The 18488-nt window shown below is 38.4% G+C and overlaps 1 protein-coding gene across 3 annotated transcripts in view; it reads right to left on the bottom strand.

Moving 5' to 3' along the window:
• Positions 1-79: 79 nt before the first annotated feature.
• The window catches only part of LOC139971131 (spectrin beta chain-like), a 67694-nt gene continuing 49285 nt past the window's right edge, over positions 80-18488 (bottom strand). For all 3 annotated transcript variants that reach the window (XM_071977342.1, XM_071977341.1, XM_071977339.1), the window contains exons 51-71: positions 18142-18255; positions 17522-17704; positions 15747-15848; positions 15073-15261; positions 14229-14306; positions 13270-13442; positions 11170-11407; positions 10802-10939; positions 10162-10287; positions 9391-9521; positions 8692-8878; positions 7976-8176; positions 7431-7664; positions 6545-6727; positions 5358-5549; positions 4598-4762; positions 3574-3791; positions 3140-3329; positions 2648-2824; positions 1898-1996; positions 80-1105 (exon numbers count right to left, since the gene is read on the bottom strand). In XM_071977342.1, coding sequence (XP_071833443.1) covers positions 1088-1105; positions 1898-1996; positions 2648-2824; positions 3140-3329; positions 3574-3791; positions 4598-4762; positions 5358-5549; positions 6545-6727; positions 7431-7664; positions 7976-8176; positions 8692-8878; positions 9391-9521; positions 10162-10287; positions 10802-10939; positions 11170-11407; positions 13270-13442; positions 14229-14306; positions 15073-15261; positions 15747-15848; positions 17522-17704; positions 18142-18255 — 3336 coding nt within the window. In that variant the 3' untranslated portion in view covers positions 80-1087. The remainder of the gene's footprint in view (positions 1106-1897; positions 1997-2647; positions 2825-3139; positions 3330-3573; positions 3792-4597; positions 4763-5357; positions 5550-6544; positions 6728-7430; positions 7665-7975; positions 8177-8691; positions 8879-9390; positions 9522-10161; positions 10288-10801; positions 10940-11169; positions 11408-13269; positions 13443-14228; positions 14307-15072; positions 15262-15746; positions 15849-17521; positions 17705-18141; positions 18256-18488) is intronic.

The raw sequence follows: 18488 nt of genomic DNA, 5'->3' as shown, positions 1-18488 counted from the left end.
TTAATTAATTATTTATTAATTAAATGGAAGAGCTGCTTCATCCTGCTTATGACAAGTTTTTGGGAAAATAAAAACTCTTTTTCATTCAAGATCATTGGGATAAACAGTCAGCAGAAATAATTTGGCAAATCAAATAATTAACAAATTGAATTTACAATACTTGTGACAGATTAGTGACACTCTGTGACAGTCTGAACATTGCATTAAGAATGAATCAATATAGGAATGATCTTTCCAGAACTGATGAACTTAGTTTTATACAGTCCTGTTAACTGGGAAATGATTGCTTCAAATCCTCATCTTAAAATTGAATAATTTTCACAAATTTGTATTCAAATAGATAAAGTGGCAGGATTTCCTTTCTTGACCTAATTATTCAGGGTCTGCATAAATCACACGGACGGGTGTTTTTTTATTAACGAATGTGCGCTAAGTTCGACATTGCATGGATGAATTTGATTTGGTATCTGTAAATATTTCTTCTTTGATTTAACTAAGAAAACATGTTTAAAAGTATATATTTATGATTTGTTCAGCTGACACATTATTGAAACCCTCACTCCCAAAGAGAAGAACTTTAAAAAAACAGACAAATGAAATCATATGTCAGAAAATACTAAAACGAGGGGAAAAAAATAATAAAAGAAAAAAAATGCGTATATGAGCCCCATTTGTAATTTGTAAATATTAATACATAATCCAATATGGCTCATATTAAATTTAAATTAAATTAAAGTGGGGAAAAACAAAAGAAAAAAAAATGACCTTTGTGGTGGATAATTAGTTCAAAAACTCAATTCAGAAAACAGAAGTTTCATTAAATCTATCTTATTTTGTGAAGGTTATTTGAACCAGCTGATATTACCTTCATTTGTGAGTTGAATTATTTAGACAAAATTTGAAGTACAATGTTACATTCATTATGAATACATTAATATGAATTCATTATGAGCCCCTATATCATGTTCTACGTGACTGACATATCGTCACCGTTGCTCTGGTTAATTTTGTCCTGCAAAAGACAGATGAATATTACCGTTGGAAGACAGGAAAGAAGAGAATTGTAAGCCTTGGATGGTTTATCTCTCTACAAACTCACAGGAGGCTGTATAATAAAATGGAAAAACCACAATGTAAATGGTTGTTTTATGCATATTAATGCAGGAGAGAATGTAAATTGTGATTAATTAGTGGCTGGATGGGTACACTGGGCATCAGTCAGGCTTAACACTCTATGGCTTGTAGCCATACATGCACTTCTCCATGTCAGGACACTGAAGGTGCAGTAACTCAGTTAAGGGGGTAGGGGTAGGGGGTTCGGGTAGGGGGCTCAGGATAATGAATTACTGTATGATACAATAAAGGCCAAGCTGGCCTCTGAAAGAAATTATGGGCAAAGATAAGTCATTAAATCTATATAATGAAACATCACAAGTTATATGCAATGTCAAAACCTATGTTCTTCTTAGAATGGATTTTTGGACAACCTTGTTACATATTTACTTAAATTTACAGATACGCATATTTCATAAATTCTCGGGGTTGTGAGAAAAGAGATTTTAAATCTTCAGCTCCCTGATGCAAGGTGTGCATGAAGAGACAGTCGAGTGGACCTTGACCTGTTTGAGTATACAGTAGATTTAAAATAAAGAATCGGCAATTGGATGAACTGGACATGTAACCAATTTTCAAGAATCATGATGGTGGATTGCGGATACACCTGGAAGCAAATTTTTAAAAAGAAATTCTGCATGTCATTTGCACTATTTGATACTTTATACAACAAAATTTTGAAACATTGTACTCGCTGAGGTTCCTCAATTAGCATAATACATGATTCACAAAAGAAGAGTTAGTATAAAACCTAGCGTTAGACTCGGTCCAGTCAAAATCTTACCTTGCCGCTAATCAAAAGAAGTTTTTCTTCCTGAGCTGCTAAGAGTTTTTCCATTTCCTCTTGTTTCTTTAGAAGGTCTTCCAAGTCACAGCCATCGTCCTATGAAGGGTTTGGAAAAATAAACGTCAAATCGTAAAATACTTTAGTATTGATGGTACAAACTCAAAGACTCAGATGGTTGATCTGGTCTGATGTTTGGAAGTTCCCAAGACCACTGCAGAGTTTTCCATAAACATAAACCAGCATCTTCAAATTTTGTCACAAACCAAGACAGATGTTGAATCAAGAATGATTTGTAGCAAATAAAAGCAATTTATCCATTTGTTTCGTAAAAATTCATATTAATCATTAAGACTCACAATTTTTGGAGAAACAGCTACTTGTTGATTTCAAAATTCAAATAATGCCATATTCCAACATTTATGAGCAAAGTTTTGCATTTTTTCATATATTTGAGATAGTTTCCTTCAGGAGAAAAAAACAATATTTCCCAAAAGACATGGTCATAAAACTTACTTAAATCTTTCTGTCAAAGAACAATGTGATCACAGCATATTCAGGCCCCCCCCCCCAAAATATATACCCTGACTCCTTGAAAATCCAGAACATTCCTATCCCTAGTTATTGCAACAGCATCAAAGTAACCTTTTCCTCACAACCTCATCATGTGAGAACACAATACCTTAAAATAATGACCATTTCTAAATACACATACACCTAATTAAGACATCAACATAGAATCAGATGTACCATTGTCTCTTCGTTCAGTAACAAGCCTCCCTTAGTATCCAGCCATTTCTCAGCCTGATCAAATTCTCTCATTAAGAGTAATTTATCCAAATTGTTTTGGTATCCGGCCTGTCTCTCAGTCCAAGACATTAGCATATTCTCCCACTTCGCATTCAGGTCTTCCATTTTCTCTGTTATCTGCGGAAATTAATTAAATAGTCAAAAGTTCTTACGGTCTGAAAAATAATTATCAAGCAGAAACATTAACTTTTGAAGAAAAAGAGGAAACTTGCAAGAAATATCTCAGGAAACTTGACAAGAAATACAAAAAGGAAATTTTTAAAAAAATTGAAAAAAGAAAGAAAAAGAAGCAATTTATTGCAGTATATGATTTCTTTCACATTACTGACTTAACAAAACTGAGCTGTGAGAGAATGGCTGCCATCTACAGGTATATCAACAAAACTATAAAGCAGGTTAAAATCAAACGCAGAAGACAATAACTAACTTTACCTCTTCAGACATTGAGTGTCCGTCTTCTATCAGACTACGGCCATCGCGGGTGAACTTAGAGATACTCTCGGCCCTGGTCTCCATCTCGGCTCTGTGCTGGCTGTGTCTACTCACAAGTGCTTCTGCTTCTGGCACGGTAAGAGCAATCTCATCTGATTCAAATAAATTCATCTTCCCTTGAATCCAGGAGCTGAATAAACAAAGAGAAACATTTTAAATGACCAATATTTTATCCTTTGAATGGGGACTTAATTTTGCCACTAACAAGCCACACCCCCTAGTTCTCATCAATAAATGAATCCACTTAGCAACACATCTACCTAGTAGCAATCCCAAGATACTTGGAGAACTACACTGTCAGTCTCACGGGATAAGCTTACTTCAGATCTACGAAATTGAAAACTTAACTCAAATCTATTGAACTACAAACTTACATCAAATCTCTGAAGTCGTTCAGGTACAGCTGCATCTTTTCAGCTTCGGTTAGTTGTTCTTTCCGTTGAAGAGATTTCTCCAGTAACTGATTCCAACTCTCCACAATGATATTATTGTGATTGCTAATCAACTGGAATGCATCCGGAAACTTGTCCACTAAATCACCTGCCTCTGACGCTATCGTGTTGACTTTTTCTTCCACAGCCACGAGATCTCTCTGATGGAAAGACAAAATAAAGTAGAAAATAGTTACGAAAGTAGAAAATAGTTTTTAGGAGTCCACCTCTGATATGTCACAGAGTCAAGTGATCAAGACTAGAAAGATTATGACAGCAGTCGCTCTTTATCAATGGCGACAATATGAAAATAAGCAATTTGACAGTGCCTTGGGTATTCCCTTTATAACCAAGCAATTTATGATTCCCTGGCAAAGTTCCCACTCAAGTAGACAAGACGGTACAAATCAGACCATAATGTTAATTAAGGATCAGCTCCACCCACAGATCAACTTCCTAGCTTGAACAAATGTAAACTGAGGATCAGTACCACATGCGGATCACTATCCTACCTTGAGGGAAATGTAAGGATCAGACACACAAATGGATCAACATCCTAGCTTGAAGGGAAGTATATTCAGGATCAGGCATTATAGAGGTCAACTCCCTAGACTGAAGGAATGTAAATTCAGAATCAAAAAAACTTATGCAACAACTTCTTAGCTTGAAGGAATGCTAATGAAGGATCACCTCCACACACAGATCAACTTCCAAGCTTGAAGGAATGTAAAGGAATGTGAATTCAGGATCTAATCCACCAAAATGTCAAATTCCTAGCTTGAAGGGAAGAGACTTGCAGAGCAAACCCACAGGGATCAACTTCCTTGATTGGAGGGATAGGGATGTTTATTCAGGATCACAAGGGAGATGGACTTTCTGGTTGAAAATATGTTTATTCACGATCAGACCCTGTAAAGTAGGGTCTCCCTTTCATGGGTGGGGGGGAGAGGGGGGTTCTGGCTCGTACCTCAAGTCTATCATGTTTCCTGATCATTGTCTGTACGTCCGTCAGATCAGCACCACCAAACTCATCCATCGACTGAGAGAGGGACGCATCTTTTTCACGGATCCATCCAATGGTTTCTTGCGCATCGCTGCTAAACGCATGCAGCTGCCAGGATCTTGCCAATGCCTATGGATGGAAATTTTACATCAGTTATAGGACCTGGTTGTCATTTCAAAGTAACAGCTTATAAAATACATATATAATTCCATTTAACATTATTTAAGAGTCACAGCAGATATGTAACACCTCAAGAAGATCTTGTGATTCTCAAAATAAAATACAGTCAGTTTTTATTAGCCTAGGACAATAATGCTTTACAGAACAGATGTAAATATATCTGGTCAGCTTGAGAGGAAAAAAGGAGGGAAATTGGGCAGAAGTCGTGGATGTATAAGCTCGTAACAAAAATTATCAGCATACTGCAGGAGAATACACTCTACTGATTTATAAGCATCTAGAGCAGCCAGCTGCATTTGTTATCTTCTGTTACATCATTACAAAATAGACAGCAAACTCATGAAACTGGTTTCAAATTAACATAGCGATGCCTCACTGTCAAGCAGAACAACAGGATTGTGACGACTCAATATTAAACAAAATTTTGCTATCATGAAAACTGTTGGAAGTTATAACAGCAAAGTTGAGAGTAACGTCCTCCAAACACCTTCGTGCCCCCTCCCCCCCAAATCCCCAATTAGTTATGCCCTCAATAATACATCACCTCGCTCCTGGTATTGGCTGCCTCTTTCAGTTCTCTCCAGGCCAGATCCACATCCTCACATTGTTCTGAGATTTCCTGCTCCGTGCCGACTTCATTCTGAAGTAACTCTTTTCCGTTCTCGAGTAGTTTCTGAATCTCGCTCTCGTGGGCTTTCAGTTCTTCCACAAAACTGGAGAACCTGCCTTTCAGGATCTGTAATGACAAACATAAGTAATTATTGATTTGATTTGACACCTTATAGAACGCTTTACGAGATATATATTTCATTTTCAAGACTCATCATCACATGCAGAGGGTAGACATAAGTTTCCATAATCAGTACATAAGCTGTTAACTTCTAAAATTAAAGTTTGATCTTCTTCTTTTATGTTACCATGGGGATGTGCATATGCATGTGCAGCCATCTATAAATGCTGTTCTAAGATTCCTTTCATAACAGCTGCATCAAACAAAGTGTGTCCATATTGTCATTCTTCAATTGCATATGCCAGTAACATATGTGTAACACATGATGTAACGCATACCTGGGTTATACAAAACAGTATTATGATTCTGTGGATCACTGTCGGTGTATTAGATACCTATCCAGCTGGGTAATGGGAATTTATAAACTATGACCAGCTACAGCAAACCACTGACAATAAGGATGATTATGGTGGTCATGCTAACCTGATGTATACATGTGCTTAATTATACATTTCTCATGCATGTCTTTATCATGTATGCTACAAATGCAAGATTGCACATTATGTTACATTTAATCACATTGATCTTTGCTGAAATATCTGTCACATGAAAACAAGCTTAAAGGCATTGAAGACTCGCCCAAAACCGCGTGCCGCGCTCTGAAAAAGTTAACTTTCCATTGCTTGCAAATGACGTTTTCTTCTTGTCGCTACAAAATGCAGACAGTAATGAAACATGATACCTTTTATCTAGACCTGAGATGTCCGCGCCGCTATGTACACTGTGTTGTGGGTATTGACCGTAGCTGTATGTATTGACTGTACACTAGTGTCTAATTACCGACAGTAGCAAGCTACAGTAGGTGTGTATTTTCTGGGATCGATGGTGGTGTCTTATAACACTTCTGTTACACCTCATTCGAAACAAGGTCAGATTACCGGCATGAGACGTTCCTTTGTGCGCGAGTCTTCACACCCTTTAATAGATAAACTAAAATCTACCTCTACATCTTCTAAATCTTTCCCATCATCCTTTGAGGTAGCTGGTCCCATCTTTTCCTGAATCCATTCTAAGATACCCTGAGCGTCATGGAAGAAGTTAAACAGAGACTTCCTTTCAAGTAACTGAGATTCTTTTTCCTTGCAAGTCTTCTTGAATTTGCTGAATGTTTCATCAACCTTTTGCTGAAAAATGGTAAACACAAAATTCCATGTTTAATGAAACAAGATGACTGACAATAATTACTTCTCTAAAACAAGGGTTGCTGGGTCATAATGTATAACATGACATGCTAAAGTTTTTTCAAAAATGTTGTAGTTGTTAGTACAATATCAGATGAAATTTATTCACAACATCAAAAGGTCATCAAAAATTTCATACGGTACAGGGTCACAGTGATGTAAATTATATTGCTGTTAATGCTACATAACTGTTTGGCAATTGAATGTCCTTGGCTATTGATATATCAAGAATTTCTTCATGATGTACACACTTTTGTCATTCCATTACACCTCCTTTCTTCTAGTGTTGCCATGGAGATGAATCAATAATAGGAAATATTGCTTTACTGGATATTAGAATCTCTCATATTCCATGACAAGACTGTATATCACATTACACAAAAGTTCTCCCTTGTCTTCGTTGTTAACACTCTATCCAAAGCATCGTCATATCCTAATAAGCATACAGTATTCAACCTTATCTTAGACATTCTTGTGGTGCTACATTTAGGTTGTACGATGGGTGGCAGAGGTGATGGAGAGGTAATGGTAGTATGTGGGGGGAGGGGGGTGTGTGAACAAGGATGCATTTTTCTTGAAGTTCAGTTACACTCGACATTTCAGGAGTGTATTCCAGCTCCCAAACTGAGAAGCGGTCTTGTTATACCTGCACTGATGTTATAGACTCTGCCTCTAGTGGTTGATCGGAGCAGAGATGTTGGCTGTCTCGTCTGAGTTTAGCCAGAGTATTACTGCTGAAGGCGTCAAGATCCAGCCAGAGGGATTCTAATCTCTTTAAAAGAGACAAGACTGACTCTTCATCCGATAAGGAGCTGAATTTCCCCCAAGATGGCTGCTTCTGTACTAACCAGGTGAGGGCCTCTCCAGCCTCAGAGAAATACTGCAAAGAAAAAAACTTGAAATGTTGAAATTAATTGTTTTATCAAACTCCTGCACCAGTAGGTCAAACGACATCCTCACAGCATTTTGTTTGGTGGAAAAATACATTTTTTCATATTTTATGATATTTTGTGAATGCATCTGGCAACAAGAGAGTCAATGACATCATCATAGCATAGTATCAATCAAAGAAAATGTTTGGGTATAAATTTGCAGCCGCTTGGCACTCACAGTAACCGTTTTCATTTGCCAAGATCAAATATAGCTTAGATGCACTCATGGGATACATTTAAGAATTCAGATAAAACTAACCATTTTTAATCGATGAGCACTCTGCAGCAAACCGTCACGCCTCCCAGCTGCCTCGGTAAGTTCCTTCCATGCTAGTTCTAGCTTATCTCTATGATCAGTGATGTCCTGTGCAGCAAAGTGACCTTGTTCTACCATCCTTGTGGCCTTAGCCATAACATCCTTGATCAGGGTTTCATGAGTTGAAATATCTTGGAGGAGGTCCTTGAAGAAAAGGAAGAAGTAAACAGATAGATTATGTTGTTATCCTAAGAGACTATAATATATTAAGTCACATACTTCATCATATTTATCACATACAGAATGGGTTAACAAATTTCAGTTTAATATAGACTAATCTGTTATACAGTGAAGAAATTGTCATAAAATATCAATGACCACATTTCTTTAAACAACTTTCCATTTATCATAAATTTTCACAGTTACCACAAATGATATTTTCAAAAAGTTACCAGTATTAACTTTACGTATCTGCATAGAGTTTGCACTTAAATATGTATTAACCTGTAAATCTTTATAGACTTTCCAAGTGTCGACAATGTTTATATACATAAAGCTACCACATATCATATGACACAAATGCCTCATAACAAATTCTACATTTGCAGCTATGAAGTAGAATGTTGTTACTAAGCATTCCTGTCGAGACTTTCAAACAGAGACCCATGGAGGTGCATAGAGGCAATAAGTGAGTTGAGTTAAAATACATCTTCACACACCTTATGTTTCTTGACCAACAAGCCGACGGCGTTAACGTCTTCGCCGTAATCTGAGGACTGAGCAAGCGGAAGTCTTTCTTCAATCCAAACCATCTCTTCTCTCAGGTCTCGAAAAAGTTGGAAAAAAGAAATGGACTCCTCGAGGGTAACTATCCTCGTCTTTGAGAGACTCTCTATTTCTTGGTATCTAAAACATATTAAAAAAGATGATTATACAAATAAAAAACCATAAACAAGGAGCAGTTTGTGTGAACACTTTTATACCAATTGTCTTTTAGGCCCACAACCCATGATCTTCCATGAGGAGTGAGGTATGACCCAACAGACCCCCACCCCTCAATACTCAGAATGCATGAAAGTTAGATAGGCTATTTGGTTTGAAGCTACAAACATATTAGTAAATCAATCTCCTATGGCAAGCTTCAAAAACTGTAGGTGACTTTTCTGGTGTCAGGAATATCTTGTCATCAATCAACATTTTTCTCTACCAACTTTTGGGTTGTGCTTCATAGTGTGCAGACTTTCACATTATACAATGCTGCAGGGCTGCATGGTAGAGGTCACAAAGGTCAAAGGTCATGACCTAACTTCCCTGAATTAAAAGCAGCTGGTTGGTCTTGCACAGTAAAGACTCATCCATGTTAGATAATTGTTACAAATGCTGTTTTCATAATGATTTTGCTACCCCAAGCTACTTACAATTCTTTGCATTTTGTGATTCTCTTCTCTGTTTGTGAAGTCGACGAGTATTGGTCTTGCTCCAGCTTGGAGTGAATTTCTACAATACTTTGAAGTTTCTCAGAGTAGAGTTTCATTTGGTTCTTGAGTATCTGCAATGATAATTAACCATTAATTACATCATTATATATTTGACTTTTGTTCTTCCTTTGAATATCATAACCATGATCTCTTTGACATCTTACCCAAGACCTTTGGGATTATATCTTATCCATGACCTCACAAGTCCTCAAAAGAACCTAGAATACCATAGTAAACCTAGGAAGACCACAGAAAACCTTGGCAGACCCTAGAAGACATTAGAAGACTTAAGAAGACATCAGAAGAACTTAGAAGAAGACATCAAAAGACCGTATAAGACATAGGAAGACAAAACCAGGCCCTCAATGGACATCAGAAGAAAGTAGAAGACCCTAGAAGACATTACAAGACCTTAGAAGAAGACATCAGAAGACCGTATAAGACATAGAAAGACAAAACCAGTCCCTCATTGGACATCAGAAGAAAGTAGAAGACATTAGAAGACAACAGAAGACCTTAGAAGAAGCCACCAGAAGACCATATATAAGACATAGGAAGACAAAACTAGGCACTTGATAGACACCACAAGACAGGAGAAAGTAGAATACATTACAAGACATAGGAAGACCAAACAAGGCCCTGAACTGACCCTAGTAAATCGTAGAATACATCAGAAGACCCTAGTAAGACATCACAAATAGTGGATCATACCTGGTGTTTCTTCATCAGATTTGTTGCACTCTTCAAATCTTTCCCAAAGTCGGTGGATTGCAGCTGCTGTTTGGTTTGTTCCAGCCAGAATTCCAGGTCACATACATTTCTTTCAAACATCATCAGCTGGATGGAACAAATGAGAATCAAGTATTTTTAGTTTAGTGAATAGAACAAAACAAACCTCAGACAAACTGAAAGTGATAGTTGACCATTTTAATCTATATACTACAACAGATAGTCTAGAGGGTTTTGTCTTGACACAATTGATAGATTTGGCAAAAGCAGACAGTTTATTTGTTATTGCAAAGCACTGTAATTCTTATGCTATGACACTAGCCTAGTTGAAGTGATAAATTCCGATACATAAACCTCTACGTTGTAGTAAAATACGAATGTTACTCAGCCCTTGAATCCTTTTTGGGAGGAAATAAGTCTTGCTGTTCTCATTTCATCTTTGCCCTTGTGAACACATCAGTACTATTATAAATCTGCCCTCCTGATGAGAGACTCCTTGTACTGACTCATTAAGCTGTAGCAACCAGAACATTACTGTGCTCAAATTATATTACCAAATTTTTCTTTTTTTTTATTCTGTTTATTTTAAATCCCAGTTTTGCCTCTTTACCCACTTCTTTACCTGATAAGCCTGCTGCAACTTCTTTCCTTTCAAGGTAAGAGATGAACAAAGTTCTGCCCAAGATACCTTCAAGTGGTCAAGTTCCTTTGTGATATCCTCTGCTGCAAAATGATTATTTGTAATCATCTGTTGTCCTTCCTTCATACCAAAAACATAAAACAGAGAGAAATACCGGTGTTGGTGAAAATTTCGGCAGAAATGTCACACTAGAATGGTACAATGCAATCTTAAAGGCTTTAATGTAAATGAATTTTGACTAACCAAATTTACAGTGTGGTTAGGTATTACATAAAAACCTTTGTTCAAACTGAAATACTTGTATAAAGATATTGACCCTGCAACAGACGACTATGGAAACATTTACCAACCTCCTGTAACTCGATTAATCTGGTTTGGTTGGCAAAAATTTCTGATTCTTGGCTCTGATGTTTCTTGAGTTTTCTTTGAATATTGCTGAGCTCTTCGTAAGATTTATTGGCTGTAATTTGAGACATCTCTGCCATCCATGAGTTGACTTCGTTTACGTTTTGTAAGAATCGATGCAACCGCACAGATTCCATCAGCATGGTCTTACGATTCTCTGCATCGGCGATCACTCTGTTTTGCCTAAAAGATGGGCAGAAGTCATCGATATTAATTAGTGATAAATACGTACGATCCAGATGTATGGCACTGGTATAGCCGCAGGGATGTTTTGCTTCTCATACAAGCTAGGCTAGGCATTAAGAACATCTGCTGTAAAGTATCACTGCAACCTTGCCTAGCCTTCATCCTGACTAATGGTTTGAAATACTATGACACTGTTTGGAAGATTCTGTAAGCTATTATGATGCAAACAGACTTTTCTGAATTACTATAAATTGGTTGAATATGTCAATAGACTGTACATGGACTATCAAAAGGCCTTGGTGAGTGTATTTTATGAAATCTAAACTTTGGACTATAAATAAATGAAGGGAAGAATAGGAAATAATGTGAAAGAGGGGGTTTTCGACCTTTTACCGGTAATGGCTCACAAAATAAAATTGAAGAGAAGTACAGTGTCACTTTTCATTACAACATGCTGACAATATTAATCTGTTTCTTGTAAAGTATTATTTCTCAATCAAAATTTTGTAAAAGAATTATTATAAGTTAGTCAAAAAGTGAAGTCTGCCACATAAATTTAGACATACAGGAGGGATTTTAGACCATAGGGAAAATTTTCGACCTCCCAATTTTATATTAAGTGGTTCTGTCCATAAATATCCTTCTAGATTAAAAACAAAATCTAAATCAAAATCACATCTTTTTCTCTGAAAGTATTTTAAATACAAAAATCCTGTTGAACCTTTTGCAAAATGGTCTTGGCATAGTGTGTTAAGTGATGCATTGATGCACATACTGAACATGGTTACACTTGACCTTACACAGACAAACTCAAGGCATAGTTTAGTTGTTACAAACATGTTAATAGATGTTTGGTCATCTTACCCAAAATAAATAGAATTTTATGACAAAATTTGGTCAATCTATTCATAGGGTTTAACTTTCATATGCAGAGCCTGGGTTTAATTTCGTATTTGAAAGTAGTTGAATACTGCTTATCACAAGGCCTATGCATCAGGGTTTTTCGACCACCTGACAAACAAAGCGTTGTAAAACAATACTAAACATCTGTTTACGTGTCGCCAATTGTAATAATAAACTCTAAATAGACATGTTGACTCTCCATGGGTTTTATGAAATTTTTATTTGCTAAGGATCACAAGTTTTTCATATGCAACTTTTAATACTGTGCAGCTATCTCTTAAACTCAACCAAATATGCAGTGACTCATTCAAGGTTTATTAATTATTTTTCAGCCAAACTTTGATTAAATGTGCATGATAATGATATATCAAGATTAAATATAATCTTGAATGAGCTAATATTGTTAACTTAGTATGATTTTCATATCAAAATTTATTTAATCGATCAATACAAAAATGTGGTCTAAAATAACCTCTGGTCTAATACCCCATCTGTTACCCTATGATAATTTATTCATTCATTTGTTCTTGTATTTGCACTCTGTTTCATGATTTTTGTTTTTGCTCTCACTGGGGTGGGGGTGGTTTATATTTCAATTGTCAGTTCCCATTCCCACCTTCTCCCCTAAATATACCAATAAAATGACAGCCAGAAATGGAAATGAATAGCCCATACAAGAATAAATATAAATAAGAATTTCACCTGGCTGCTGGACATAGTGGGTAGGCCATAAAACTACCAGCTCATCGCCCAGTCATCCCCACCCCTCCCCCACCCCTCCCCCACACCCCAATGTTCCTCCTTTAAGTTTTCGATAGGCTACCTCCCTGATATATGGGATTTATTGATGACTGCAGGAGATATTAATAGCTTATAGCTGCTGGAAAATTTTTGGCACTTGATGTAGTGAATATCCCATCTTTTCTTATTTTATGTTTCATTCTTTAAGAACATACCTGTCCTCTACTTCCTCACAAGTTTTTAATATGGTGTCTTTGTCGTAATGGTTCTGCTTCACCAATTCATGGCCGAGTGCTTTAAGTTCATCCAGTTTATCCATCTGGGAGATTAAATCTTTCCCAAAGTCATCGTGCTTCTTTAATAGGACTTCGGCTGTTGTGAGGTTTTCCTTTAGAATATCAAAACGGGATGTCAAAAAAATGTGCCAGCATAAATATAGACGAATATTAAAATGCATCACCACTGTGACTAACGTACCATCACTTCTTAGTAGAACAAATATTTTACCATCAAAGTAAGAAACAAAGATAAAATGAAAACCAAACTTTACCACACATGAGACTTTAGAGCAAAATGTAAAATACTCTAAGAAAGCCAGAATAATAAATTATATTGCATTTTTACAAAGACGCATATTAATATTTCTTTATGTATCCTGAGAGTTTGACAATGACAAAATCTCTCCAGAAACTCTCAAATAGACACTGCAAGTGGTAGAAATAAAGGAGGTGGGCGGAGCTTGTGGTTACCAGGGTGAGTCAGTACTTAAAAATGTTGCCAGATACTTTTGGACAACGAACAGCAAATCTGCCATTATTGTCATAAGACTGGAAAATGAAGAGTAGAATAATTCCAAGTTCTAAAATCTGACAGTTTTTACAACAAAACTACAGATTACTCTCCAATCATGTACATTTTGCAATAAGAAAAACATTCCAGTCAAAACATTTTCTGGGACCAAATGTCTTCTTGGAATTTTTTTCTTACAAATCATTCAAACTTAAGACTGAAAATAATTAAAAGCTCACATTTAGTTTTACTATGGAACCCATTTTTTCCTCTTTATGTGGGACAGGGGGATCAAAAAAGGGATACGTGGAAGGGGTATATGGGTAGTACAACAATTAGTGTTATGATTAAAAACTAGAAAGAAAAGTTTGACTAGTTCACATACTCCAACATCTCTATTGGCCAAGACTGTCTCCTTGCTCAACAGCAATGATTCTGCACTGTTCACATATTCATGATAGACCTTTAAGAAAAGAGAACATTGAAAATGGAATGAAACAGAGTGGGGTTGTACATGGACATCTCATTTATTGGAAGATCTACTTTGAACATACATGCAAGGTTATGAGAAATCATTTTGTTCTGCAAACTTCTGGACAACATGAAAAAAAAGTATATGAAACTTACAGGAGTCTAAGTAGGGTTTCAAGGCATAAAATCTTGTCAAGTTTTTGTTGCTGATGAAACTTAAATTTTATTTTTTTTCTCAATTTGTTTGAATGAACCTAACTGTCTGTTGACACCGGTAACATGTATATTTGAGATCAAAGCAATGACATCATATTTTCCTACCTTGTAAGGTTTCAAAGACTTTATCTGTTGTTCTCTGTATCTATTACACTCATCTGTAGATCAAAGCATTGACCTAACAATGATTTCTGATCTTGCCAGGTTTCCAAGACTTTCTCTGCTGTTCTCTGTAATGAATCTATTACACTCACCTGTAGATCAAAGCATTGACCTAGCAATGATTTCTGATCTTGCCAGGTTTCCAAGACTTTCTCTGTTGTTCTCTGTAATGAATCTATTACACTCACCTGTAGATCAAAGCATTGACCAAGCAATGATTTCTGATCTTGCCAGGTTTCCAAGACTTTCTCTGTTGTTCTCTGTAATGAATCTATTACACTCACCTGTAGATCAAAGCATTGACCTAGCAATGATTTCTGATCACGCCAGGTTTCCAAGACTTTCTCTGTTGTTCTCTGTAATGAATCTATTACACTCACCTGTAGATCAAAGCATTGACCTAGCAATGATTTCTGATCTTGCCAGGTTTCCAAGACTTTCTCTGTTGTTCTCTGCAGTGAATCAATGGATGTAGTAATCTCTGTAGCTGCTGGATGGCCTTCTCTTAACATTCTCTCACCGACAGATCTCAGATCTGCTGATTCATCTTGCTTCCTTGTAATGTAGGCCTAGAATCAGAAAGGGGTAAAAACTGAATAATTGCTCGAACCAGTGACAGATGGAAATACCAAAGTCAGGATCTGTCTAGAAGTAGAGACAGGCAAGGGGGGGGGGGAGGGGGAGGGGGCATACTTATTATTTATGCAGGACACTGATGCCTAACACTACACTATCTAAATTTTATGGTTTAGATTATGTACAAACTTATTGTAGGGGTGGGTATTTCTGGAGAGGCATAGCAGCATAGGGTAGAGAGGGCCTCCCAATGGAATCATTGTATTTTCAAGCATATACTCCGTAAGTCAAGAATACATAATCTCTATGCAACACTAACAGCTATTGCAATATTTACCATATGTTTAATACCATAAATCCTAAGGTTGTTTGCCATCCATCCATCCAGCCATCATCATCTTTTTTCATCACTTTTTTGCTTAAAAATATTCAAACTTTAAATAGAAGAATTTCAGAAGGAAAACAAGCAGAGACTGACCAGGGTATCCTTGTGACTTTCACACATTTTCTCTGCATCTTGAAGATTTTCAGAGAGAGCAGGGCTGGTCATTGTCAGAATGATACTATCGTTCCAGTCCATCTGGAAGATAAAAACTTAATAATTAGTTTTTTAAATTCTGACCTAAACTCTGAGATCCAACGGGCCCACTGTAGTCTTCATGTTACATTTGTTACTTATTGTATTCTAATATATATGAGAGAAAAGAGGTAATAATGAGTACTTTCCTGAAAACTAGCAAAAAACTCTGCAAAAGAAAGCAGTTATATTATTTCGGATTGCAAAGGCTAGATAGATACCACTGCCGAGAAAGACTACCGAACAAATGGAATTTGGGATGTTATGTCATGTAGTTAAAGTAACGTAAATACAATATACGAAGTACAGTGAGAGAATAAATCATAGTGACTAACTGATGACCAAACAACCAAACAGCTGAAAAAATGTGCACTCAACTCCCCCTTCCCCATCTCCCCACCCCTCTTCCCCATCTCCCCACCCCTCTTCCCCATCTCCCCACCCCTCTTCCCCACCCCCTTCCCCATCTCCCCACCCCCTTCCCCATCTCCCCACCCCCCTTCCCCATCTCCCCACCCCTCTTCCCCATCTCCCCACCCCTCTTCCCCATCTCCCCACCCCTCTTCCCCATCTCCCCACCCCTCTTCCCCATCTCCCCACCCCTCTTCCCCATCTCCCCACCCCTCTTCCCCATCTCCCCATCTCCCCACCCCTCTTCCCCATCTCCCCACCCCTCTTCCCCATCTCCCCACCCCTCTTCCCCATCTCCCCACCCCTCTTCCCCATCTCCCCACCCCTCTTCCCCATCTCCCCACCCCTCTTCCCCATCTCCCCACCCCTCTTCCCCATCTCCCCACCCCTCTTCCCCATCTCCCCACCCCTCTTCCCCATCTCCCCACCCCTCTTCCCCATCTCCCCACCCCTCTTCCCCATCTCCCCACCCCTCTTCCCCATCTCCCCACCCCTCTTCCCCATCTCCCCACCCCTCTTCCCCATCTCCCCACCCCTCTTCCCCATCTCCCCACCCCTCTTCCCCATCTCCCCACCCCTCTTCCCCATCTCCCCACCCCTCTTCCCCATCTCCCCACCCCTCTTCCCCATCTCCCCACCCCTCTTCCCATCTCCCCACCCCTCTTCCCATCTCCCCACCCCTCTTCCCCATCTCCCCACCCCTCTTCCCCATCTCCCCACCCCTCTTCCCCATCTCCCCACCCCTCTTCCCCATCTCCCCACCCCTCTTCCCCATCTCCCCACCCCTCTTCCCCATCTCCCCACCCCTCTTCCCCATCTCCCCACCCCTCTTCCCCATCTCCCCACCCCTCTTCCCCATCTCCCCACCCCTCTTCCCATCTCCCCACCCCTCTTCCCATCTCCCCACCCCTCTTCCCCATCTCCCCACCCCTCTTCCCCATCTCCCCACCCCTCTTCCCCATCTCCCCACCCCTCTTCCCCATCTCCCCACCCCTCTTCCCCATCTCCCCACCCCTCTTCCCCATCTCCCCACCCCTCTTCCCCATCTCCCCACCCCTCTTCCCCATCTCCCCACCTAAAGCAAGACATGAAAGATATTTCCATTACAAGTTCAATTTCAACAGCTTTAACTTTAATGTGGAAAATTATGATCACTATCTTCTAAGTAATTAAATAAAAAATTCAACAAATGAAAAAAAATAATAATAATGTGATTCAAAACTCCAATGATCTTTGCAAAGAAACAAATACTTAAATCTTCCTACCAAGTTTTTGTAATTATTCAAGAAGATCTGCAACTGGTGAGACTTCTCCAACATGTCCTTTCTCTTCTCTGAGGATTCCTGTAGGCTCTCCCACAATGATGCTACTTTATCCAAAGAGGTAAGAATATCCTCACTGTGTTCATTAAACTTCTCTGACAGCTCTCCACCCGTAACTGAGAGATTCTGTAGAAAGAAAGGCAATAAAATAAAGAGAATTGTTCTTGATTTTGATCCTAACAACAAAAGTAGGGAATGCATACAGAGAAAGCAGTTTTTCTTTATGTGAAACTAGCCTTTAGTCTACTATGCATTTAATATTCAGGAGAGAAACTGTTAATATCAATAACTGTTGTAGAGGTTAACTTACAACCAGCAAGTTATGCCCATTAAGAGTGCTTCATGGCACACTGTGTTGCTTTATTGAGAATATCTGGTGTGAAGTGCAAAACAGAACATTTGCTTAGAGCTGGATTTTTTGGCACAATCCTGTAGGAGTAAAGTTTGATTAAAAGTCTTTTAGTAGATATACTTTTATGAAGCATATCAGATGTATGCCACCAGAATGGTCGTATTAAATCTTTAATGGAAATCAAATTATATGGAGACAAATGACCACTTACTTTGACAGATTTCTGCAAAGACTGCAAGTCACCTAAATTAGTTTGATAACGTCTCTTCAGTGACTCCACGCCTTCTAGAGTTTTACCGACATCGTCCGACTTCAACCAAATCCCCTGGAAATAAAGAATACATTATACATTTAAACAGTGGCGTAGGAAGGTACTTTTGAGTGGGGGGGCTGAAGACTGATGGCCGGCCTGGGGGAGGGGTCTAAGGGGAGGGGGTGCCCCCTCCCCTTTGGATTTTTTTGCATTTCCAGATAGCCTCAGATGCAATTTGGTGCAATATAGCACACTTCAACACCCACTCCATTTTGTAAACTTAATTTTGTATTTTCACCAGGCCT

Source organism: Apostichopus japonicus, chromosome 8 (assembly GCF_037975245.1).
Source record: "Apostichopus japonicus isolate 1M-3 chromosome 8, ASM3797524v1, whole genome shotgun sequence".
In the NCBI taxonomy this organism is placed as follows: domain Eukaryota; kingdom Metazoa; phylum Echinodermata; class Holothuroidea; order Aspidochirotida; family Stichopodidae; genus Apostichopus; species Apostichopus japonicus.
The sequence above is the reverse complement of the archived record's forward strand: the minus strand, read 5'-3'. Positions and strand labels throughout refer to the sequence as shown.